The sequence below is a fragment of the Stomoxys calcitrans genome, chromosome 1 (genome assembly GCF_963082655.1).
Source record: "Stomoxys calcitrans chromosome 1, idStoCalc2.1, whole genome shotgun sequence".
Taxonomy (NCBI): Eukaryota; Metazoa; Arthropoda; class Insecta; order Diptera; family Muscidae; genus Stomoxys; species Stomoxys calcitrans.
Genome location: NC_081552.1, coordinates 271,166,445 through 271,193,591, shown reverse-complemented (window position 1 = coordinate 271,193,591; position 27,147 = coordinate 271,166,445). Strand labels below are relative to the sequence as shown.

At 37.5% G+C, this 27,147-nt stretch overlaps 1 protein-coding gene across 3 annotated transcripts; it reads right to left on the bottom strand.

Annotated features, from left to right (window-relative positions):
- On the bottom strand, nt 1-26,207 carry LOC106095856 (adenosine deaminase 2). 3 transcript variants are annotated; one of them, XM_013263263.2, is made up of 7 exons: nt 26,119-26,204; nt 25,700-25,950; nt 25,404-25,629; nt 25,140-25,341; nt 7,911-8,932; nt 1,179-1,361; nt 1-1,112 (listed from the first exon to the last, which is right to left on the bottom strand). In XM_013263263.2, exons 5-7 carry the CDS (start codon nt 8,733-8,735, stop codon nt 468-470), a joined length of 1,653 nt encoding a protein of 550 aa, XP_013118717.2. In that variant the 5' UTR covers nt 8,736-8,932; nt 25,140-25,341; nt 25,404-25,629; nt 25,700-25,950; nt 26,119-26,204; the 3' UTR covers nt 1-467. The 3 variants fall into 3 exon arrangements, with proteins under 3 accessions (XP_013118717.2, XP_013118718.2, XP_013118719.2); XM_013263264.2 differs by having other exon boundaries at nt 25,459-25,629; XM_013263265.2 differs by lacking the exons at nt 25,404-25,629; nt 25,700-25,950 and having other exon boundaries at nt 26,119-26,207.
- Nucleotides 26,208-27,147: the final 940 nt, after the last annotated feature.

Sequence of the window (27,147 nt, the reverse complement as noted above, 5' to 3'; positions counted from 1 at the left end):
TGTCTTAATCGTATATATTTCAGTTCTGAGTTCATTTCATTCGCTATAACAATATAAACACATGTACATACAAAATTGGCATGTGTATCATTGTAAAATAAAAATTAACTAATGTCCTGCCATAGCAGCTGGAAGCAGCCGAAAATATTTTGAATCAAATACCATATAGGACAAGAGGCCATTGTAGTCAATGTGTAAATGTCCTGTGAGAAAATACTTGTAGATGTCGTCAGGTAGTACCAGATGTTGAGTGTCTTCAGGAAATTTCGTGGGGATCCAGGTTCATGTCTGTTCGAAGGCAATACTTGAAGCTGTTCAGACTTGACGAGCAATGATGATGAAAATGGGGGAATGGGTGTATTAGAGGCTGTTGGAAGCGATGAACAAGCAAATGGGGCAAAGGACAACGGCAAGATTTAGTTTCTTATAAGCCACATTGCTAATATCGCCACCAACAGGCGTGCTAGTCAATCGATCCTATTGGTGTCCAGGCGGTGCTGGGCACCATCGTTCGTATCGGTTTCGCCATTGACCACATTCGAAATGAAAATATCCCACTGTGTCTGCCATTTATGCATTGCCTCAACCTTCTGGTCTGGCGTCAGAGAGCTGTAGGCAATCGAGTTCAAAGCCAATTTCTTCAGAAGTCTCAAATCAGAATGAGCCGAAGCAATGCCCAGAAAAGCTATGTAGAAATCGTGAGACAGCGGAGAGGCCTTCCAGAACGATGGATCGTCCGGCGAGATGACCACAGGGTAGTTGTCAGCAAAGAAATGGGAACATGGATGATTACGGAAATCTGCAACCAATTGCAGAACTTGATTAGACACGGGATTAACTTCCACAGCAATGTTGCGCTCCTTCACCATCTGCAAAACCAAAGGATGCTTTACCAAAGCGAAGCCATGGCCAATTCGTTTGGTCCCCAAAAGAACAGCGTCAATTAAATTTTCATCGACGGACGAGCCAAACCAGTTAGTTTCACCAGCATGGAATATAAAATCGATATCATCGGGGATGCTCAACAACTGAGGTATAAAGTCTTTCAAGGGACGGCCGGGTTCCTCTTGACCCACCAAATCGAAGCCAGCCAAGAAGTCCGGATATTTTTTCTAGACACCAAAAAATTACAATCATTTAACATTGCCTCTCACTCAACACATTGTCCAAGTACTAACCTTAATTTCGATGCATGTTCTCACAAAATGTTCCATGGTGGCGTCATCAACGTTTCTTAGCGGAGCGTAAATAAGTTTAGATCCAATGAAGCCCGGATTGGCAGCCATGAATTTGTCCAAGGTTTGTTTATATATGTCCACCGTATCCATTTCTGTGTATTTGTTGCCATCCAAATCGTACAACTGAAAATGAAGCAATAAGAACGGAAATTGAGAATTGCTATTGGTCTTGGATTGGTAAAGAAACATAAAAAATAATAAAAAAAAAGGCTTCTAGGCATCAAATCCGGAGATTGGTTTATTTGGAGGCTATATATACTTATGAACCTATCTGGTTATGACTTGGAGTGAGTGTTGGAGCACAAGTGTACTTCATGCACCAAATTTCAGCCAAGTGGGATGAGAACCGAGGGGCTCAAGAAGCCAAAACCGGGGATCGGTTTACATGGGGGCTACATCCAAATCTGAGCCAATATGGTTCATTTGCAATCGTCAACGATCTACATCAAAATTTCAAGCGGATATCTTCATTCATTTGAACGCTATAATGATTTCGACAGACGGACGGACATAACTCTGGCTTACAAATTCCAAATCTGAACCGGTTTCTTCCAATGTCGATAGGCTTCGTCTCTATGCCAAAAAGGTTGCCTATACTAAATATGAAGACGTATTATTTGATGAACGGATGGACGAACTTATTTAAAAAGCGGTGACGATAGAGAATATATATACTTTGTAAGGTCACAAATAGTTATTTCGAGGTGTTAAAAACGAAATGGAAAGATTTCCACACCACCACCCCCCTCCCCCTTTCTATGATGTGGGTATAAAAACATAGCATATTTTAGTGCTCGGAGTCGACTCCGGAGTTGGAGTCGGAACTGACTCAAAATTGCTCCACTCCGCAGCCCTGATATAGTCGATGTCCCTATTATACATAACTGTACACTCAAGATACATTGCTATTAAAATGTTGAATTTGGTAGATGATTATAGAATGTACAATACAGCAAATCGTTAGAATACGATAATGTTAATCTCACAAATAAAATGATTAGAACTACACTAACATACACATCTATACCATTATGATTCATAATCTTCCGATCGGTTGTTTGAGTCAGTAATGCCACTCTAAAAGGAATTTCGGAGCACAAACTTTCAAAGAACTTACCAAATCCCCGCCTAGCAGGCAAAAAAAATTAAATAATAGAGATATTCATTTTGTCATTCCGTTTGCTACACATCGGAATATCGATTTCCAACCCTATAAAGTATATATTTTCTAGATCGTAGTAAGAATCTAATACGATCTAGCCATCTCCGTCCGTCCGTCTGCCCGAGACTGTGTGTTGAAATCACGCTACAGTCTTTAAAAATGAAGATATTGAGCTGAAGCTTTGCACAGATTCTTTGTTTGTCCATAGGCAGGATAAGTTCGAAAATTGGCTATTTCGGACTATATCTTGATATAGCCACCATATATAGACCGATCTGCCGCTTCAAGGTCGATGAAATTTGAGACAGTGAGTTTTGTTAGGTCTCTCAACATATTTTTTTAATACGGCCGAGATCGGTACAGATTTGAATATAGCTGCCATATAGAACGATCTCTCGATTTAGGCTCTTGGGTCCATAAAATGCGCATCTCTTGTCCGGTTTCGCTGAAATTTGGGACAGAAGTAGAAAATTACCTCTGTGGCTAATGATTTTGTTTGTTTGAACGTGCACGATTTTGAGTTTGAAACGCGGTCCTTACATGCAAAACTTACTTTCATTATTATACTCTCCACCATAGGATGGTGGCATACTAATAATTTCGTAATGCCGTTTGTAACACCTCAAAATACTCGCCAAAAAGTATATATATTCTTGATCGTCGTGACATTTTAAGTCGATCTAGCCATGTCCGTTCGTCTGTCGAAAGCAGTCTAATATTGGAAGGAGTTAAGCTAGACGCTTAAAATTTCGCACAAATACTTCTTATTAGTGTAGATCGGTTGAGACTGTAAATGGGTCATATCGATCCATGTTTTGATATAGCTGCCATATAAACTGATCTTGGATCATGAGTTATTGAGCTTTTAGAGGGCGCAGTTCTTGGCTGAAATTTTGCACATATTGGTTTGGTATGACATCCAAACACTGTGCCATATGAGCCAATCTTGAGTCTTGATTTCATGAGCTTCTAGAGAGCGCAATTCTCATCCGATTTTGCACACATCGTTTTGGTATGACTTCCAACAAATGTGCCAAGTATGGTCTAAATCATGTCATATCCTCTAGAGGGTGCGGTTGTTACCTTATTTGGGTAAAATTTTGAACATATCGTTTTAGAATGACTTCCAACAGCTGTGCCAAGTACCGTCGATATCAGTCTATAGTCTGAAAATACGCACATGTCGTTTTGGTATGACTTCCAACAACTGTGCTATGGTCTAAATCGGTTGATAACTTTACATAGCCGCCATATAAACCGATCTCCCAATTTGACTTTCTGAGCCTCTTGAAGGCGCTATTATTACTCGATTTGCCTGAAATTTTGGAGGTGATATTTTTATATGACTTGTACGACATGACAAGTACGGTCCATAGCGGTAAATAACGTGATATAGTTCATATTTATTTGAAAAAATCATTCAAAGAACTTGACAATGTGCGATACATGGTGGTTGTTCCAATTAAAAACAAACCAAAAAAAAGTCCCAACCCTGTTTTACCTTTTGATCTTGGACACCAATCAAATAACGCTATCGGTTTTGTGTCCTTTGCTGTTTTGCACACGTGGATGTTTTAATACCCTCCACCATCGAATGGTGGAGGTGTAAATGGTGTTTTTACACCCTCTACCATTTCATTTGTAGAACATCGAAACATTTGTCTGAGACCCCATAATATATATATGTCATGACATTTCAAAGCGATCTAGCCGTATGCTAGCGTCAGTTTGTCGATAGCACGCTAACTTTCAAAGAAGTAAAGCTTGGCGCCCGAAATTTTGCACAAATCCTTCCTATGGCTTAGGTCGGTATGGGCAATATCAGTCCATGTTGTGTTATAGCTCTCATATGTTTTTTATTTGCTAATCAATTATTTCTCCCCATCAGCATGGACTCTGTTTCATGATGATCACCTACAAGTAATTTGTTACTCTTTACGGAATATTGCCTTCTGCCTTTGAACGCGGCTGTCAAATTGAACCGGGCCCGCTCCGCTTCGCTTTCTTTGGATTTATATGGAACAAAATTATCCATTGTATATTTATTTTTGACAATAAAAGAGCTTCTGATATAATACCATCCTACGAAAGTAGTACGTGTATATCGCTTGAGTAACAGTATAACAATATAAATGCCTTTATCGGAATCCCATATGATCTGTATTGGTCTATGAATGCGCTCGGAGGGTTTAGGGTCATTTAAGTTTGGATGTTAGGTGTACTCCATTCTTAAAAGAATTTATTTGAGCCCGATATTCTCATGGGGATGTTGGTAGTGGGAAGGACCCCAGGGTGGTGGTTGGTGTGTTTAGGGGGTAGTGTGGACCCCCATCGCAATATGGATTGCGATTAGCCTCAAAACTGGATATCAAATTCATTTTCTAATCTCAAATACCTTTCATTTAAACCCCTTATTGCAAAAGTCAGCAAATATGTCCAGTTTGGGGTATGGGCCATAAAAACTATCAATATTGAGCTCCACTCTCTTTAAGACCCAAATTGTCATGGTGAGCAAATACGTCCTATTTGGTGGTTTTTATAGGGTGGGACGTCCCTTAGACAGTTGGTCCCGAATGTTGATATTACATTCGTGGTCTACTCCCAAATACCTTTCATTTGAATCCCATTGACACTTTTTCACGACTATTGATGTCAGATTCGTGCTGAGACCAGTATTTCTATAGTCGTAAATTTGTCTTCTTTGGGGGATGTTTTTGGGGAGAGGTCCCACATTTGGATATCAGATCCGTATTCTACACTCAAATACCTTTTATTTGAGCTCTGTATTGCCATAATCAGTAAATCTGTCATGTTTGGGGGATGTTTTGGGGAAGGGGTGTACTTCCAGAAACTTGGTCCCACATTTGGATATCAAATTCATGTTCATGTCGTCATTGGTCTATATATATTTTGTAGGTTCTAAGGTGGGGCCGGCCCCCCATCCGAAATTTGGATACCAAATTTTTGTTTTTAGGTTAATTTACTATTTTCTACTTATTTCTACTTTACTATTTTCACCACGGGATCATTGTGCACCATCTGTGAAAATTTCAAGAAAATCGGTTCAGCCGTTTTAAGTCTATAAGGAACACAAACAACAACAAATAAACAAACCAACAAGCAAACACAAATTGATTTTTATGAATAAGATTCCGAAGATCTTGCCGCAGAGCGACACCACCACTAATAGAGAAGTTTGAACGGCTGATTACCTAAGATTAATACCTCAAGTGTCGCCAGCACTAGGAGGGATAATTGCCGCTGAAAATTTTGACTGATAATCTCGCCGGGATATGGACCCAGACGATCAGCGTCAAAGACGGACATGTTAACGTCTGAGTTCTGGTGGCCTTCTACCTTTTCACCTGATTGAAAGGAACATTATATTCATACTCCCTAACATATGCCTTTCATTTGAGGGGTTTTGGAGTTGGGCGACCCACCTCACATTTGAGGCCAAACTTTTATATGAATAACTTGATAAATGAAAATCTTTCATATAAGTCTCATATGAAACCGGTTGTCCTACACACTGGCCATTTGGTGGGAGAGGTGTATTTTTGGGGAGGGCGTGCCCCCTATATGATTTATGATTCTTGGTTACTGCTAAGGTGAAAACAAAAATTCACATAAACTGGTTTACCCATCGCCGACATATCTCGCCCTGACTTGAAATTTTCAACAGCCCAAACCTTGACCCTAAACTTGTGTAATAAGTTCGACAAAGGCCCAACATCGAACTTAAGCTGCCTATGAAACAAAACAAGTAAAAAGGCGTTAAGTTCGGCCGGGCCGAACTTTGGATACCCACCACCTCGGGTATATATGTAAACCACCTTTCATCAAAATACTCATATACCTCATACCGATCTGAACTATATACGACACTGAACGATCTGAACTATATACATGTCGAAAAGCCGAACATAAGTCACTGTGTCAAATTTCAGTGAAATCGGATTATAAATGCGCCTTTTATGGGGCCAAAACTTTATATCGAGATATCGGTCTACATGGCAGCTATATCCAAATCTGGACCGATTTGGGCCAAGTTGCATAAACATGTCGAAGAGCCTAACACTAAGCACTGTCCCAAATTTCGGCGAAATCGGACAATAAATGCCTCTTTTATGGGCCCTAAACCTTAAATCCAGAGATCGGTCTATATGGCAGCTATATTCAAATCTGGACCGATCTGGGCAAAATTGTAGAAGGGCGTCGAAGAGCCTAACCAAACTCACTGTCTCAAATTTCAGCGAGATCGGACAATAAATGCGTCTTTTATGGCCCCAAAACCTAAAACCTAGATATCGGTCTGTATGGCAGCTATATCCAAATCTGGACCGATCTCCGCGATATTGCAGAAGTATGTCAAGGGGCTTAACTTAACTCACTGTTCCAAATTTCGGCGACATCAGGCAATAAATGAACATTTTATGGGCCCAAAACCATAAATCAAGAAATCGGTCTATATGGCAGCTATATTCAAATTTTAACCGATCTGGACCAAATTGAAGAAATATGTCAAAGGGCCTAACACAACTCACTGTCCCAAATTTCAGCAAAATCGGATAATGAATGTGGCTATTATGAAGCCTTACACCATAAATCGGAGGATCGATCTATATGGCAATATCCAAATCTGAACCGATCTGGGCCAATTTAACGAAGGATGTCGATGGGCCTTACACAATTCACTGTCCCGAATTTCATCAAAATCGGATAATAAATGTGGCTTTTGTGGGCCTAAGACCCTAAACCGGAGGATCGGTCTATATGGCAGCTATATCCAATTCTGAACCGATCTGGACCAAATTAAAGAAACATGTCAAAGGGACTAAGACAACTCACTGTCCCAAATTTCAGCGAAATCGGACCATAAATGTGGCTTTTATGGGCCTTAGACCCTAAATCGGAGTATCGGTCTATATGGCAGCTATATCCAAATCTGGACCGATCGGAGCCAAATTGACAAAGGATGTCGAAGGGCCTAACACATTTCACTGTCCCAAATTTCAACAAAATTGGATAATAAATGTGGCTTTTATGGGCCTAAGACCCTAAATCGGCGGATCGGTCTATATGGGGGCTATATCAAGATATAGTCCGATATAGCCCATCTTCGAACTTAACCTGCTTATGGACAAAAAAAGAATCTGTGCAAAATTTCAGCTCAATATCTCTAGCGTGATTTCAACAGACAGAGGGACAGACGGACGGACATGGCTAGATCGTCGTAGATTTTTACGCTGATCAAGAATATATATACTTTATAGGGTCGGAAATGGATATTTCGATGTGTTGCAAACGGAATGACAAAATGAATATACCCCCATCCTTCGGTAGTGGGTATAAAAAAACCATGTGCATGAAATTGCAGCCGTTGAGCCGCAGTAGCAGTAGAAGTACACCAATGAACAGACGGGCGGAATTTACGGCTACCAAAAACTTATTGGGTTGTTAACGAGTTATTCAATATATTGCAAATAAAAAATTGCATATCTACTTACTATCGGCAATGTGGACCGGAATTCCAAATACTGCACCCCATCCGCATAGAATTCTTCCAAGGCATTGTAGTAGTAATCGGCCCAAACAGGTGCATACAACAACAAACCATCGAGGAGACCAAATATACCCATGAACTGCTGCCAAGCCTGATTGTTGTCCTCGAATTTTTGGACGGGGTAAAGTGTCAAGTGCTCCCTGAGGTATTCGTCGACCGGCTTTGCGCCGTTGAGTTCTCGCACCTTTGACATTAGCTCCCAGGTACAGTCATCTTCGAGATCGCTTGGCTCTGGTTTGTTTTTGGAGAATTTAAATGACACCATGGATTTCGTAGTGGAGTTTTGACAAACCCAGAGATTTTCACGATAAGTCAATTCCACTAGATAGTCGGTACTACATAGGGCCGTGTCATGGGCATGTAGTACGCCGCCCTTCGGCATCTTGGAAATATATTGGAAGAGTGGTGATTCTCTAATCTCATCCAAAACCGTGAAGAAATGCTGCGATGGTGTAAACAAATGTGGAACAATCATGCCTTCTTCGAACTCCTTTGTCTTGACTTCCATGATGATCTGGTTGGCATTTAGCTCCATCTGTGTCAATTCAATATCAGCTCCAAACGACTTGGACTCCTCATAGCGGAAAAAGATATCCCTCAAGGATTTGTAAGCCTCCGGTGATGGTCGAGCCGAGGCCCTATTTTGGTGCTCATGCACCATATGAGACGCTCTTAGTTCCTCTCGTAGATATTTACGGCCATGTACTGATGTTAAGCAGACACAGGCCAACAACAGGAAGCTTGTTGTCCACACTCTAGAGGGTCCCATTTTATTGTTGCACACCTTAATTTGTCTTCGTGTTTTCACTTCTTGCTCAGATCTGTCAAATCCCAAAAAACTATCACGACCAGCAGACTGTTTTGGGTGTTCTCAGCGGTAGCTTTTTCCCAACTACTTCACTCCACTAATCTGCACACGCAGTTAAGCGGCTATTCATTGCCTACTACGTCTCCTCTCAACTTTATCTGCAAATACGAAATACTTAGTTTAAACGTACATACTTAGGATTATGTGCCTGTGTGTGTGTATGCCTGTGTTTGGCTGCTATTGAATTGTCTGTTCTTTTCAACGTCGTCCGTCTTGCAAATCTTTATCGCCACTTGTGGACACGAGAGCAAGAGCGTGGGAGAGCGATCGTGTATATACGAATATCTCTCCAGCACAGTTATACACTCAGAAAAACACTTTTTTGTCGGAACGAACAAATTCTCATTGAAATCGTACATGTATTCATACCAGCCACCACAGAGTAGTAGACTGCCTTTATCTACTGATTTACATCTAAGCCGACCAATTTATTTAAGTTCTTATGCCACTGAAGGCGTACATTTTTATAAAATTTTGTTGAAATTTTCAATGGAAGGTTCCATTTGCTCATCCACATCTTTGTAATATTTTTGATATGGTGGCCGCCGTATCGCAGATTTAAGCATGTCCGCCTATGACGCTAAACGCCCGGGTTCGATTCCCGGTGAGAACATCAGAAAAAATTTTCAGCGGTGGTCTTTCCCAGCCATGAATTTATGGATACATATTGCGTTACTTTTTGACCCAGTTAACAATGTTACCTGCATTAGTTAGGGAATAAGCATGCACTCAACCAAATTTGTTATTTAAAACAGCAAAAATGTTTGCTGAATTAGCAGTTTTTGTCTGTTGAAAATGGAAAAGCAGACATTACTGTTGCTTCAGCAAACGTTTAAGTACAAAAATCAGCTGAAAACAAATGTTTTTATGTTTGCCTGTTACTTGTTTTGATTACTTTCGGCATTTTTTTAGAAATTTGGTTGGAAAAGATGATTTTAATTTGTGGAATATGACTGTAAAGAATATATATCGAAATGTGGCTGTGCTGGCTCGAGTTTTTTGTTATTGCTCCACTAATGTGTACATGACTGGCCTGGCCTTTTGTTTCTAAATTTAAAGAAAAAAAGATTATGGAATGTTTACATTCAGTGGTGACTATAATCATCCACTGAAACACGCATATACATTTGTATTTTATTTTTTCTCCTTACATCCCCTTCATAATTAAGCAGCTGCAATTTTCATCAAACAACAGACTTTTCAGCAGTCAGCTTGCTGCTCTGAAATTGCCGAACTAATGCTGTAATAGCTTTAATAGCAGCAAAATTACTGTTGATATTTAGCAGACAGTGTTTGCCATTTTCAGCAACTTTTTTCTATGAGTGTGTTGATTTTGTTTTCATGTTTAATTAGTTTGTTACATATACAAATTTACATAATTACATCCAAATTACTACTGTAGGGGTTGTTTAATCAATGCTTTAAACATGTTGATGGGATTTAATGGTGCATGGTGGTGGCTCTTTTTGATTTTGGCACCATCCAGAGCAAGTCAGATAAAGTATTTTGTTTATGTTGTCCTTGTCAGAATTCGTACCTAGGATTATAACGTCATGCTAATGCAGTCACCTAGCGGCTCCCCTTCGATCCAAACACTAGAGTGAGTTCTCTCAGTGTAGCATAAGTCTCTGAGTAGTAAGTAGGAACTCGTTTCTAATATGCTAGGTATTGACAAAGTCCAACATTTTGAAATAGTAGCAAAGGTATGATTTTATTAAAACGTCATATTCATACCGTAACTTTTTTCCGAATTTCAGAATTGTCCAACGCTCATAACAAATATAATCCAAATTTTCTCTGATGTGTTGTTGTTCAAACCGGCCTGCACGGATTTTTTACCTGATATATGTACCCCATAAGCAGATCTCTTGATTTGATATTTGAACACCTGGAGAACTTAATTATTATCCAATTTGGCTTAAACTTTCATTTTGATGTCTCTTTTGGATTAAAAAGAAATACACATTTCATGATGAAGATTCTACTCGACCAATGTTAACGCATGCCTTTCATTTAAGTCTCATACACAAAAAAGTCGGGCGGAGCCGACTATATAATACTCTACAATTATAAATTCGGGCAATACATAAATATATATATATATGAGAGCTATATCTAAATCTGAACCGATTTTAAAACAGATCGTTTGAAAATTGTTGTTACTACAGCCATATAGGTGCAAATCCGGCGATAAATATGTATGGGGGCAACATCAAAAATTTAACTGATTTTGATAAAATCTCGCAAACAGTAACAGTAAACTGTCCGTGCCAAATTTTGTGCAGATCGGCTGAAAATTGTAGCTATTACGGCCATTTAAGTGCAAATCGGGCGATACGTATATATGGGAGCTATATCTAAATCTGAACCTATTTTTACCAAAATCAATGTCGTTCGTCCTTGGGAGCTATATCTAAATCTGAACCGATTTTAATGAAATTATGTCGATACGTTAAAATCAGTAACAGAGCTATCCGTGCCAAATTTTGTGCAGATCTGTTGAAAATTGTAGTTACTACGGCGATTTAAGTGCAATTCGGGCAATACGTTTATATGGGAGCTATATCTAAATCTGAACCGATTTTTACCAAAATCAATGGCGTTCGTCCTTGGGCCAAAAAAGTGATATGTGCAAAATTTCGTGATGATTGGACAACAAATACGATCTGCACTTTGATAACAAGAATACATGGACTCACAGACGCTCTTCTCCTTCTTAGCGTTGCAAGCAAATGCACAAACTTATAATACCCAGTACCACAGTGGTGGTGTAGGGTATCAAAAAAAACCCTGAGAAAAACCCAACTATGTGAAAAAGTTAACTATCAACGAATTTTATTACTAACTTGAAGATACTCGTTGTTGAAGTAGGTTTGTAGAGACTTGACAGATAAAATAATTGAAAATTTGTGGGTTTTCAACAAAGTCTTTTGTTGAGGTAGTTGTTAGAATTCGCGTACTACCTACCATGTAGCACATCAGTCTCCTATGCCAGTCATGTTTTGCAAACACAGGTTCGAGTGGAAATTTAAAATAAAACTTACCACCACACGGAAGCGAGCACATGTGGCCTGGTTGGTTTAATGGTTTTGTTTTGCTTACGAATAATATGTGTGTTCGCGTACTCAAAAATTTGTGCAAATTTACACAAATTGTTACTGGAAGTCGTTTGCATTCTTTATTTGCCAGCAAAAGAGAGTGAGAGAGTGCATGAAAGCCAGCACAATTTTAAGAGTTTAGTAAGTGAGAGCTTGTACACTCAACCAAATTTGTTATTCAAAACAGCAAAAATGTTTGCTAAGCCAGCAGCTTTTGTCAGCAGTCTGGTGAAAATGGGAAAGCAGACATTGCTGCCGTTTCAGCAAACATAGGGCTGCTGTATTGCCAAACATTTCGGTCAGCTTAACAAAATCTACTGTTTTAAGTACAATGCTATTTTATGATTGCCTGTTACTTGTTTTGATTACTTAAGGCCTTTTTTTCGAAGTGTGGCTGAGCTCGCTCGCAATTTTTGCTATTGCCCTACTATTGTGTGTATGACTATGACTGCCATGGCCTTTAGTTTTCACATTCAGTGGTCATTATCAACATCCACTGAGATACACAATTACATTTTTATTATACTTTTTTGTTCCAACACCCCCTTCATAATTAGGTGGCAGTAATTTTCAGCAAGCGACAGACTTTTCAGCTGTCAGCCTGCTGCTCTGAATTTGCAAAACTACTGCTGTAATAGCTATAATAGCAGCAAAATTTACAGCAACGAACAGCTGTTTTATGAAAAACTAACTGTTTAATTCGAATAAATAGAAAAAGAGAATAAATGCTGTTCCTGCAATTTTTACTGGAAAATAATATTGTTGTTGTTCTTATATGTTGGCTTGAAAAGAGTGCCTATCAACTTCGGGTCGTTGAGATTCAAAATAAGTTGTGGCAGGAAAATTTACAAATTTTGTCGTCGTTTTTTCGACAAAAGTTGTTGGTTTTCAAAATTATTTTTATCTGTGTATACTACCGTTTTTAGAGATGGGGTTTCTTGGGATTTATATTCCTTTGCACAGGAAAACATTTCATTTAAGGCCAATATCGAAAGGGGATATTTATGAATTGGCCTTAAAAAGGTTTGGCCTAGAACTCTAAATCTGCTTTCCTTACCTAATTCTAGCTTCCCACATTGGAATTCCCCGACCACAAATCATGACCCTGACCCCGAGACCTCTCCAAAGTGTTATTAGCCAAAAAAAAATTGCATCAAGATAACAAAACCTAAAATTTCGGTTCTGAAAACGTGTCCCCGACTTCACTCTACCTTTCTTACAAGTCGAAACATTAAAAAATATCCATTCTCCCATCGGGCATTCAATAACATCCCGTTGGGAAAAGGTAAAGTATGAAAATGTAACCGATAGCCTCTATAGCTTATGAATCGAGTATACAGTATCCATAAAACGAGTGATGTCCTTGGAAAAGAATACATACATGTTCGACGAAAGCATTGCATAATTCGTTTAATAGAATACATAATATTGTGTGTGTTTTGGAATGTATTCTTCCTATAGCTAATTTATTTTAATACATTACAATTTTTATAATTTTAATTTTATGAAAAAAGATCGTTTAATTTATCCCCCCAAATACTCTAACTAATGTATTCTGCTTAATTAAAAACAACGAAAAATATTTTTATAATTTCTACTTATTTATTTCCATATTGTACTACAAACCTCAGTAAGTAGGTACACCCAGAGAAAAGTTAATACCATACGATATTGATTGTAAAGCAACATCGTATGTTACAAAAACAATACCGGATGGTATGGATGAAACATAAAATGATTATTACCGTTTGGTACTAACCTTATTACCGAACTGGTATTGGTTTTAATACCAATCTGTTATTGGTTTCAGCGCCAGAACGTTCTTGGTTTTAATACTAAACCGTTATTGATTTTTCCACACCCTAGTGAACCAAAAAAAAACCATTGAAATAAATTTAATATAATTTTATTTCGATTATTTATGTTAGCCATAAATAAAGTAATGTTACACCGTGACCAACCTCAATTCTTCGTATTTAGCAATTGAATCAATATCCAGTAGTGGTTTTCATATGAATACACCAATACAGCATCGTTTTCCACACAAAAGACTATCATGTTGTTGATGATTTTCACCGCCTTCAAGTATTTGAACAGGTTTTTACGCACTCAAATTGTATTAAAACATTTTATTTATTTCACTAACAAATATTTTATAAACATAAAATGATTATTACCGTTTGGTACTAACCTTATTACCGAACTGGTATTGGTTTTAATACCAATCTGTTATTGGTTTCAGCGCCAGAACGTTCTTGGTTTTAATACTAAACCGTTATTGATTTTTCCACACCCTAGTGAACCAAAAAAAAACCTTTGAAATAAATTTAATCTAATTTTATTTCGATTATTTATGTTAGCCATAAATAAAGTAATGTTACACCGTGACCAACCTCAATTCTTCGTATTCAGCAATTGAATCAATATCCAGTAGTGGTTTTCATATGAATACACCAATACAGCATCGTTTTCCACACAAAAGACTATCATGTTGTTGATGATTTTCACCGCCTTCAAGTATTTGAACAGGTTTTTACGCACTCAAATTGTATTAAAACATTTTATTTATTTCACTAACAAATATTTTATAATGGCGCCAATATTTTAAGAAAAAATCTCAACAACACTTCTGACGCGATGACAAAAATACAAATGTGACGCCGTCAATTTTTAATAACCAATGACGCGAACAATATAATCGGGATATCGGTTTATATGGGAGCTATATCAGGTTCTGAACCGATTTAGACCATACTTGGCATAGTTGTTGGAAGTCAAAACCAAACACTTTATGCAAAATTTCAACCAAATCAGATAATAATTGCGAGATCGGTTTGTATGGCAGCTATACCAAAACATGGATCAATATGGCCCATTTACAGTCCCAATCGACCTACCTACACTAATGGGATGTATTTGTTCAAAATATCAAGCAACTAGCCTTATTCCTTCGTGCTGTCGACAGACGGACGGACATTGCCAAATCGACTAAGAATATCAAGACGGACAAGAATACATATACACTTTATGTTACAAACGGAATGATGAAATTAATATACCGCCATCCTAGGGTGGAGGGTATAAAAAGCATATCCAAATCAATATTTATCACGATTACTTTTTGATAACAGATTTTGATGAAAACAACTTGCCGTTCTCGTTCATTAGGACATTTCCTCATTATTTATGGCAAGATTTTAATAAAACTATTTCGTTATCAATGCGATTTTTGTAGTGTTTAAGAAAAACAATCATGAAAAACATGGATTTTTCACTCTGAAACACGAACCTAATACCCACCTCAAGAGAGCGCGATTAGTTTGATTTCCTAGTGGGTCTTCATTATGCTGTTATGTCAATCTTATCTCATTCATTTTCTCACACAGAAAATGCAACGACAGCACGCCAAGCGCTTAAACACGGAGGAGGTGGAGCGGAGACGATAAGCAGGGACTCTACTCCATTCATTCGACACGATAGCTCGAGTAATAATTGATTGGATTAATTTCGGCTCATTCGCATGAGTGTCGCACTTGGGTGGGAAAGTGCTTTTGGGTAGGCCTGGGTGTGTGACTCTGCGGCAGCGGATGTGGAATTCTGATTTGCCAAACATTGATTTACAACCGTAAATGACACAGTAACTCGATTAGTCCATAAATTGCAAGTTAGCGATATGGCCGTCCGCTGTTTTAATCATTAAATATATTGTTCCTATATGCTGCAAGATATGTTTGGAAAACGAAAACAAAATCTGCCATAAAAACGAGACAAGTAAAACAAAAAACCTGGAATATAAGAATTTTTTAAGTGTCTGAGCCCTGAAATCGAACAATTTTAGCGGCTGTACATGTTCTTTTCAAACAATGGCGTAAAAAAGCCTAAAGTTTGGCAGGGCCCATTGGCATAGCTAGACATTTTTCCTGGGGGGTGCTGCAGCCCAACCAAGAACAAACACAAAATTAAACAAAAATTTACTCCTTCAAAATTTGTTCGGGACCAAATGTGCATTTCACAGCCCCAACAAATTTTGCAAATATCAATTGGCATTGTGAAATTTGTTCTACAATAGTTCTAAATCTGTTTTCCAATTGTTATTAAGTAAAAAGGCATTAAAATCGGCCAGGCCGAACTTTGGGTACCCATGTAAATCGATTCAAACCATATAGGAAACGGATGTCGAAAAACCTTACGTAGCTCACTCTGTCCAATTTCAACGAAATCGGATAATTAATGTGCCTTTTATGGGGCCAAGACTTTAAATCGAGAGATCGGTCTGTATGGCAGCTACATAAAAATCTGGGCCGATGTGGGCCAAATTGAAAAAGGATGTCAAAGGATTTTTACGATCAAATAGATATATACTTTTTAGGATCCGAAATAGATATTTCCATTTGTTGCACACGGAATGATAAAATGAATATACCCTCATCTTTCGGAGGTGGGTATAAAAATAATATAGGTGATGAAATCACAATCATTTAATTTTTGTTATCTTTGCAAAATTACCTTTTACCTGAGAAAACCGAAATGTTCTTATATTACAATTCCTTATATTTTTTGAAATTTCTGTGCTGGTTGCAAATTTTTTGGCCAGCATATAACTGGGTGCAAGTCAAAAATTCAGCAAAATGGGGTAATAAATGGGTCTAATATGGTTGCAAGTCCACGAAATTGTTATATATGGCAGGTATATTCAAATCTGATCTGCATCGAATGTATTGGAGTTTAATTTTTGCAGATTACCGTACTTAATTGCAGGAAAATCGGTTAACAAATACGCCAATTATGGGTGAAAGACATTCAATCGGGGTCTATACTTAAAAATGGTCGGATCCAAACCGTACTTCATCCGGATGTCGAAGGACCAATCAAAGTTCATTGAGTCAAGTCTCAGCAAATCAGGCAACAAATGCGACTTTTAGGGCCTCCGAATGGGAGCTATATTAAAACATGGTTCGATCTAGACCGCAGTCGGCAAGAATGTGCTCAATATGCCCAATTTCAGGGAAATCGGTTATGAATGCGGCTTTTAAAAGAGACCCCTTTTTAGGTATATCAATACACTCAAAATCGCTTTCTGACTCTACTTAGGCATGTCCGCCTGTCTGTCCATGTACTTTTGTCTACAACGTACTGATGATGTTGTTGTAGCCACATTTTCATGTGGTGGTGGCGATCGTCGTCAGCACCTGCATGTGGGCAAGCTCATTCCAGTCCAAAGGACCGATCGCCGTGGGAACAGGGTGGCCACTGGTTATAAAAAGGCGCCAATAACTCGCCGCGTCATATGGAGCATCATGGGCACTCAGTATTTGTGCAAGAGCCGGTGCGTCTGGCCTCTCACTGAGACTCTCCGCTCGATACCGCTGATTGTCGACGACTGTCTTTGCAGCTACTCCGTTTAGAGCATTCCCCTTTCCGCAACCTATGAATGCGCCCGATAGCTAAGCTTCTCGTGACAGCAATCCTGTGTGGTGCTCACAGCTATCCCCTGCCGGTACTGGTCGCATGTTCGACTGAATTATCTTAAAAATATGGCATAGGTAACTTTTGACACTTATTGGAAGAAATCGGTTCAGATTTTGATATATCTGTCAATATGATAAGATATGTATCTGTCTATTTACATTGATTAAATCTTAGTTTTGTAAGTTTATTGATATTTTAGAAACGTTTATATTATATAGTAAAACACTATATAATATAAACGTTTTTAAAATAAGAATATTAAGTGAACTGATTTTTTTTTCAATTTGTGTCGGCTAAGTGAGGATTTAATTTTTCTGTTCAATTTTTTTCTCGAAAATAATTTTTAGAGGCAGTAAATATGATTGACCGGTTCCGAAAGTGAAATAAAATGTTCACCGAACTCGCCTCTCAATAAGTCCATTGTTACGCATGCTGTGTGGCATATGGCGCAGTCTCGTTGAAACCACATATCATGCAAGTCTTGCATTTTGGGTAAAAAAAAGTTGGATATCATCTCACGGTACCGCTCACCATTTACAGTTACGTTACGATTCGCATCATCTTTGAAGAAGTACGGTCCAATGATGCCACTAGCCCATAAACTGCACCAAACTGTGACTTTTTCTGGATGCGTTGGTAACTCATGCAATACTTCGGGCTCATCTTTACACCAAAATCGACAAAACTGCTTATTTACGTACCCATTGAGCCAAAAATGAGCTTCGTCGCTCCATGAAAGAAGCACGCGATAAACTTTCTTAACAGAGCACGCATTTTGATAATAAAATTCAATCATTTAAAACGTTGTTCGTTTGTAAGACGACTCATGGTTAAATTATAGACCAAACTGAAAATGTTTAACAGGAAAACAAAACACGAAACATACGTGAGCTGTTTAAACCAGTTTTGCCAGAAAGATAATAGCTAGAAAATCACCCTTTATAAGACCTTTGATCGAATATTTTTCACTTTACAAGTTTACTTCGTTCAAAAGAAGAAAAGAAAACCTTCTATAAAGCCATTTCTTGGCTATGAATTTCTCATGTCTTTGCACAAGCAAACCGATATCAAAAACGTAAAAGGCTTTTGACGAAGTGATTGTTCGGTGTGCGATAGCCTAGTAGATACCACATCGGTTAAGCAAACAGAGGATCAGTGGATCAAATCACGGCGAAGCCAAATTAAGTTTTTGATTATGTAGAAATAAAATGAAATTCTCATTCTAAAAATAGATTTTCGGAGATTCCATTCTAAAGAGAAAAATTTTTAATTTAGTTGTTTCTCTTAAATAGAATTGAGAGAGCATTATTGTTTTTTTTTTTTTGTTTGTTTTGTTGTCCCAACGTTCAAAACCTGCTTCGAAGGCGATAGCCTTCTGTTAGCCCTTCTTTTGGCTATGAGAAGGGAAGGCATTGTATTTTTGGAAGCACCATGTTAAATATCAAGAAGTAGGGAAAGTCTCTGGCATATCTTGTGTCTGCAAAATAAGGCCTTTTAGAAGCAGCTTTTGCTCCTGAACTTTCCCGCTGGTTTGTGGATCTATGCCAGTGTATTTGTTATAAGAATGAGAGGCTTAAATATGCAATATTCTACATTTTGCAGCTTCTCCATTCGTCACGCTCCCCATTATTATGCACATAAAGTACGCGAACGACTTTCGTAAACAAATAAAGTTTTCCTCAACTATTTATTTTAAGAATCAGAAGATTTTAAATTCAACATTGCAGTACAATTAAATGTTAACAGTTGTAAATACTAACGAAAATTCTGGGGGGGGGGGGATGCTACCCCTAGCTACGCCAATAAAGTGGGCCAAACTTTGAATATACACCATCATGTTTATAAATGTATATTAGGGTGCTATAACGAATAGGGATACGCATATCCTCCATTTGAATTTTAACTGAGATACCAATAAGCAAAGTTCAAAACATTACGGCAATTGGATAACATTAGCCCGAGCCAACACGACGCACTGTGGAAAATTGACCTCAAAAGTGTCGTTTAATTCAAAATTGAAATTTCAAGCTATAGCAAAATGTTATGCACTTTTCGAAAGGGCATAAAATTCTCTTTCATATAGTTGGTACTATATTCGCTTTTTGCCAAGTTCTTCGCGGTAACTTTTTTTAAATAACAAATTTTGAAGCAAAAAACTAGCAGATTTCATTCAGTAGGACATTTCCTCATAATTTATGAAACAATTTTTATAAATGTGCAATGTTATCTTTAAGATTTGTGTAGTGTTTCCAAACAGTAGTCCGTATATATTGTATTACCAGCCTAATTCTGAAAAAATATGGTCTTAGGACACAAAACTTAAGGCCCTAGGAAATAACCGCAATCGAAAATGAAATAACCCCTAACGAATACCCAACATAATTGAAATAGATCCCAAATCACAATAATGAGAAATACCCCAGTTTTTTGGGAGTTATAATGTTGTGAAATAATCCCCAAGCAAAAAAAAAACGAAATAATGCTAGCAAAAATTAAAAAACATCACTTAAACTCATTTCTTATATATGCAAAAAGTGTATAAAAATATAACATTTTCTAATTTAAATAAAAACAAGTAAAAGCGTGCCAAGTTCGGCCGGGCCGAATCTTATATAGCCTCCACCATGGATCACAATTGTCGAGCTGTTGCCACGGCAATCTCTCTTTAGGCAAACAAAGGCTAAAAGAAAAGAATTGCTATGTTATTGCTATTTTATCAAGTTATGGTTCATTTCGGACCATAATTAAACTGAATATTGGAGACCATAGTAGAAGTCATTGTGTAAAATTTCAGCCAAATTTAGTAAGAATTGCGCACTTTAGGGGATGAAGAAGTAAAATAGGGTGATCGATTTATAGGGGAGCCGTATTAGGCTATAAACCGATTCATGCCATATTCGACACGTATGTTAAAGGTCATGAGAGAAGCCGTTGTACAAAATTTCAGCCAAATCGGATAATACTTGCGCCCTTTGGACGCTCAAGAAGTCCAAATCCCATATCGGTTTATATGGCAGCTATATCAGGTTATGGAGCGATTTGAACAATTCTTAATACAGTTGTTGGAAGTCATAACGCAACATGTCATGCAATATCTCAGTCAAATCGGATAAGAATTGCTCCCTGTAGAGGCGCAGAAGTCAAGACACCAGATCGCTTTATATGGCAGCTATATCAGGTTATGGACCGATTTGAACTATTCTTGGCACAGTTGTTGAAAGTCATAACAAAATACCTCATGCAAAATTTCAACCAAATCAGACAATACTTGCGTCCTCTAGTGGCTCAAGAAGTCAAGATCCCAGATCGGTGTATATGGCAGCTATACCAGGTTATGTACTGATTTACGCCATACTTACCACAGTTATTGGAAGTCATAACAAAACACCTCATGTAAAATTTCAGCCAAACAGGATGAAAATTGCGCGCTCTTTTGGCTCAAGAAGTCAAGATCCAAGATCAGTTTATATGACAGCTATACCATATTGTGAACCGATTTGAATCGTACTTAACACAGTTGTTGGAAGTGATACCAAAACACCACGTGCAAAATTTCAGTCAAATTGCGCCCTCTAGAGGCTCAAGAAGTCAAGACCCAAGATGGGTTTATAAGGCAGCTATATCAAAACATGGACCGATTTGGCGCATTTACAATCCCAACCGACCTACACTAATAAGAAGTATTTGTGCAAAATTTCAAGTGGCTAGCTTTACTCCTTCGAAAGTTAGCGTGCTTTCGACAGACCGACGGACGGACATGGCTAGATCGACTTAAAACGACATGACGATCAAGAATATATACACTCTATGGGGTCTCAGACGCATATTTCGAGGTGTTACAAACAGAATGACGAAATAAGTATACCCCCATCTTATCGGGAGATCGGTTTATATAAGAGCAATATCAGACTATACATCTATTTGAACCATACTGATCACGATTGCTGAAAGTCGTAATAGAAAAATACGTGCAAAATCCAAACCCAATCAGATCAAATTTGCGGCTTATAGGGGCTCAAGTTGTCAAATTGGGAGATCGGTTATATGACGATTTGTACCATACTTTTATTCAAATCTGAACCGATATGGCCCATTTGCAATCCCCAGCGACCTATATACATCAATAAGAAGTGGCTGTGCAAAATTTCGAGTGACTAATTTACGTCATCGACCTCAATCGTGATTTCCACAGACGAACGGAACAAGTTAGGATGTCAAGACGATCAAGAATACATATGTTGCTTGGTTGCTTGATCCTTTTTTATTTCTTCTTTCAAAAAAAAAAAAAAAAAAAACTGTGCAAAGAACTGGACAAATGGCGAAAGGTATACAAGATTCGGTCCGAACGAACTTATCACGCTTAACTTGATTGGACTTAAAGACAAAACAAAAAAATAGAAATTGGTTCGCTAATATGTATTCGATAACGATTTTATGGAGGCTAACTTTAAAATTATCTAGTGTTTACTTAATGTGATATTACTTTTTTGTTTCAATTCGCCAAAATAGTAACAAGTTCGCAAACCAAAAAAAAATTTCACTCCTGCTGCGGCAGAAATAGACGTGCGCCGCTCCCCTCCGATCCAAGCTCCACTCCACTCCGCTCCGAATCCCTGATCGAAATCATGCCAGAACGAGTAAGTACAACAAAAAGATAAAACATTCAACCAAGGTTTCTCATTTGCCACATACACGTTGCGCTACTTGAACTATTGCTAAGTTCCAAAAAAGTTGTTCTGTATTTGAATTTGTCGAAAGCACTTTCAGAATCATAATTCTTGGAAAGATAAGATAATTGGCAAGTAGTGACACGACAACGTTATAAAGAAATAAATAATCATTAGAGATAAACATGGGGGGAAAACCCCCCTCTCTCTAAAACCGTGGTTATTGATAAACATATAATCAGATGGAAATAATTACTTTTTGCCACTTGGAAAGATGGCAAGATTAGTAAAAACAAAATAAAATGATTTCTGAGTAAACTTAAAATATTTATTAATCCTATTGTAAGCAAAGGCAAAAGTTGGGCGGTGCAGACTATATAATACCGTACACCACCCTAAAAGTGGAAATTGCGAACCCTAACTAATTCTGAACAGAAATTGATGGACTTCAGTGAAGGTTATCAGATGGGTTATAAAATAATCCAATCAAATTTCGAAAAAATGTGTTCAAAATTGTAAAAACTGCGTCTCTATACCAACAAATAGGGCGATGTACATATATATACATATGTATAGGAATATAAGTCTGAACCGATTTTTATAGAATTAAACAAAAATGTCAACAGCCAAATGACAAATATATGTGCCAATTTTCGTGGCAATCGGTTGACGTTATTGCAAAATAGTCGGACGAGCATATACATGCATACATATATATATGGGAGATATATTAAAATCTGAACCGATTAATATGAAATTCGCCGAGAGTCATTAAAAAATTCTTCCTGCCTAACAAATGACGACCTAATTGCAACATTAGTCCTAATCGGAGGAACATATATATGAGAACTATATCCACATTCGAACCGATTCTTTCAAATTTCACTAGGCTTCGTTTTTTTGCCAAAAATAAATGCCTGTGCCAAATTTGAAGATGATCGGATGAAAATTGTGATCTGTACTTTCTACACAAATTAACATGGAGACAGACGGACATATCTAGATCGAAATATAATGGGAGATTTTTTTAAGCTATTATCTTTTTGGTTTACGCACGGACGTCTCGTGTTTTGTTTCACTGTCAAACATCTTCAGTTTGATTTATAATTTAACCATGAATTGTCTTGCAAACGAACAACACTTGCAAATTATTAAATTAAATTATCGAAATGCATGCTCGGTTAAGAAAGTTCATCGCGTGCTTCTTCCATTGAGCGACGAAGCTCATTTTCGGCTCAATGGGTACGTAAATACAGTTTAATACTAAAACAGTTTTGTCGATTTTGGTGTGAAGATCAGCCCGAAGTATTGCAAGAGGTGCAGTTTATGGGCTGGTGGCATCATTGGACCGTACTTCTTCAAAGATGATGCGAATCGTAATGTAACTGTAAATAGTGAGCGCTACCGTGAGATGATATCCAACTTTTTTTGCCCAAAATGCAAGAGTTTGACTTGCATGATATGTGGTTTCAAAGAGACGGCGCCACATGCCACACAGCATGCGTACCAATGGACTTATTAGGAGGCGAGTTCGGTGAACTTTTTATATCACGTTCGGAACCGGTCAATCATATTTACAGCCTCTAAAAATTATTTTCGAAAAAAATTGAAAAGAAAACTTAAATCCCCACTTAGCCGACACACATTGAAAAGAAATCGGTTCAGTCAATATTCTTATTTTAAAAACGTTTATATTATATAGTGTTTTACTATATATTGGGTTGCGGATTTTTTAAAAGAAAGTAAATGCATTTTTAATAAAACTTAGATTGAACTTTAATCAAATATATATTTGTCATTTTGTTCGATAACCTTTTGCCATCTTCCTGGCAAATTTTGTATTCCACGCTCATAGAACTTCTGGCCTTTATCTGCAAAAAACTGAACCAAGTGCGATTTTATAGCCTCATCATTGCCGAAAGTTTTACCATTTAAGGAGTTCTGCAAAGATCGAAATAAATGGTAGTCTGATGGTGCAAGGTCAGGACTATATGGTGGATGCATCAAAAGTTCCCAGCCAAGCTCACTCAGTTTTTGGCGAGTGACCAAAGATGTGTGCGGTCTAGCGTTGTCCTGGTGGAATATGACACCTTTACGATTGACCAATTCTGGTCGCTTCTCCTTGATGGCTGTATTCAATTTGTCCAATTGTTGACAGTAAACATCCGAATTAATCGTTTGGTTCCTTGGAAGCAGTTCAAAATATACCACACCCTTCCAATCCCACCAAACAGACACCATAACCTTCTTTTGGTGGATATCAGCCTTTGAAGTGGTTTGAGCTGGTTTACCATGCTTGGACCATGATCGTTTTCGACTAACGTTGTTGTAAACAATCCATTTTTCATCTCCAGTTATGATTCGTTTTAAAAACGGAACGAATTCATTGCGTTTAAGGTGCATATCACAAGCGTTGATTCGGTTTGTTGAATGAATTTCTTTCAATACATGTGGTACCCATATTAAAATTGACGCCAAACAAGCAAATGTAAACAAAATTTCGGGCACTTTTTTTCTAAAGCAAGCTAAAAGTAACAGCTGATAACTGACAGAAGAAAGAATGCAATTACAGAGTCACAAGCCGTTGAAAAAATTTGTCAACGCCGACTATATTACTACTATATTACCGACAATCACTTTTTTGGCAACCCAATAATATAAACGTTTCTAAAACAACAATTAAACTTACAAAACTTAGATTTAATCAATGGAAATAGACAGATACATATCTTAACATATTGACAGATATATAAAAATCTGAACCGATTTATTCTAATAAGTGTCAAAAGTCACCTATGCCAAATTTTTAAGATAGTTCGACTGAATTATCTGCGATCAGTACCGGCACGAGTTAGCTCTGAGCACCACACAGGATTGCTGTTGCGAGAAGCATTTAAACATTATAAAATTACATTTATTATCAATACAAATAATAACCATAAGTAAAAGTAACAGTGACTTGTACGATTGATAGCTAAGTTCTGATTGGCTATCTCGAAAAAATTATGCTCTAAAATATAGCCGTGTTAATGACATAGAAAACACAGAAACATATCTTCGTTAAGACTTACAATCAGTGTTCTCAATCGAGACATTATAATCTCCCACACCAATAAGGAAAGTGGCCTTGGAAACGTGCCGTAAGTCACAATATTATGTTTGGTCGCGCAATACTTGGTAGTTGTGATTTGGTGGATGCTTGAGGTTGCGCCTGAATCCGTTGAATTATGACTTCTGCAATTTTAGGTTCCTTCTGTGGTGGATATGCTGTAACTAAAGTAGATTGATTATGACATAGACATATACAATTGATTAATATGTCTTTAAGGTATAACATTATTGTCAAGTTCAATGTTGAAATGGACATTCCAAGTTCTTGCAAAACGGTACCGAAGTTCCAAGTCGGACATCCTTTGTTAAACCAACAAACTTGAACCCTCTCTCCTACGCCTAATTTTCGAACTTTGGGGTTGACCACTTTGATTCCTCCAACTTTGTTGTACGAAACTGCATTGTTGTGAAAGACTGCGTAATCAAATACGTCAAAATTTGGTTTTTCGACTATTGAAATAAATGAGTAAGAAATATGAATTGTGTCCTATTTTATACGTAAGTGGCATTATAGGTATACATAAGTTTGCAGGATTTTCGCCAATCGAAAGCGGAGTTGCTCTATATCGCGTAACTATTTCCTGAACTTTTAGGCGTAATGGCAACTTTGCTGGATGCCCGTCGCAATAAATTTGTGGATAATACCCTTGTCTTCGCAAAAAATTCTAGCTGCGGTACTTTTAAAAATTGTAATATTGTCAGGTACTATAATTTGGGGATGACCATGTGTTGAAAATGTGCTTTGTAATAATTTCACGCCATTTGCGTCAACTAAAACGAGAAAATAATGATTTTGGAAAAGACCTGCATAGACAATATGTAGTCTTTGAAAATTTTCCACTGGACCCTCCCATTTGTGTGTTTTCAACTGTGGGGACTTTGTTTGGTCTCAGATCAATATTTCGATGTATTACAAATGGAATGACGAAATTAGCTTACCTCTCATCCTTCGGTGGTGAGTATATTTTATAAGTTTAACTATAAAATTTATCAAAACAAATTAAAAGGAAAAATTATGTCTTTGTACAAAAAAGAACAGATTTGAAGAAAGTAAAAAAATATTTTACATTATACATTTTCAAATCGAAACATATGTGATTGATTAATAAAACTAAATAAATAATTATTCAAAGTTTTAAAATTCAAAGTATTATAACACCCCCTCTCAATCACTGTGCTTTTATTTGAAGTTCACTACGAAACTGTGAAAACTTGGTGGTATCGGGTGCCTTAGTAATGAATACTTGAATGATTCCTTTCGAAATATAATTCCGTACGAAATGGTATTTAATATCAATGTATTTCGATCGTTTGCTTACTGAATTGTGTGCAATACCAATACATCTTCTATTGTCTTCATTATATTGGTTTATTAGGTGGTAAAACTTGAAGATCCATTAGAATACCTCTAATCCATAATCCTTCTGAAACATCTAGCCACAATAGATTGCTTGTTGCTGCACCAAGATACTACATAACCAAACATTTAAAAAAATCCACTTACAGATTTTCGGTCGATTTTATCAGGCGCCCAGTCCGCAGCAACATAGCCAGTTAATAATCAATCTTAATGCCCAAGCAGTATTGTAATGGGCCACAATCTGACATTTTAGAAGTTTTGCTCAATTCATGTTTCAGTTATTCTATTGACTGCCATCGATCTGCCGCAATTAATAAGAGATATAAAACTGAATTATTTCCGATCTTTATTTTTAAATATAAATCATGCATAGATCTCTTACATCCAAGGTTCACCAAGAAATGATTAAACTTCTTGTTCCTCTGTTTCAGACCATAGAGAGACTTTCGTAGCTTGCTGCGCCTTTTATGGGCCCAAGACCTTTAACCGTAAGATCGGTCTATATGGCAGCTATATCCAGAACCGGGCTGTATTAAACAGGGATGTCGATAGGCCTAACTCCAATCACTGTCCCAAATTTCAGCGAAATCGTATAATAAATGTGGCTT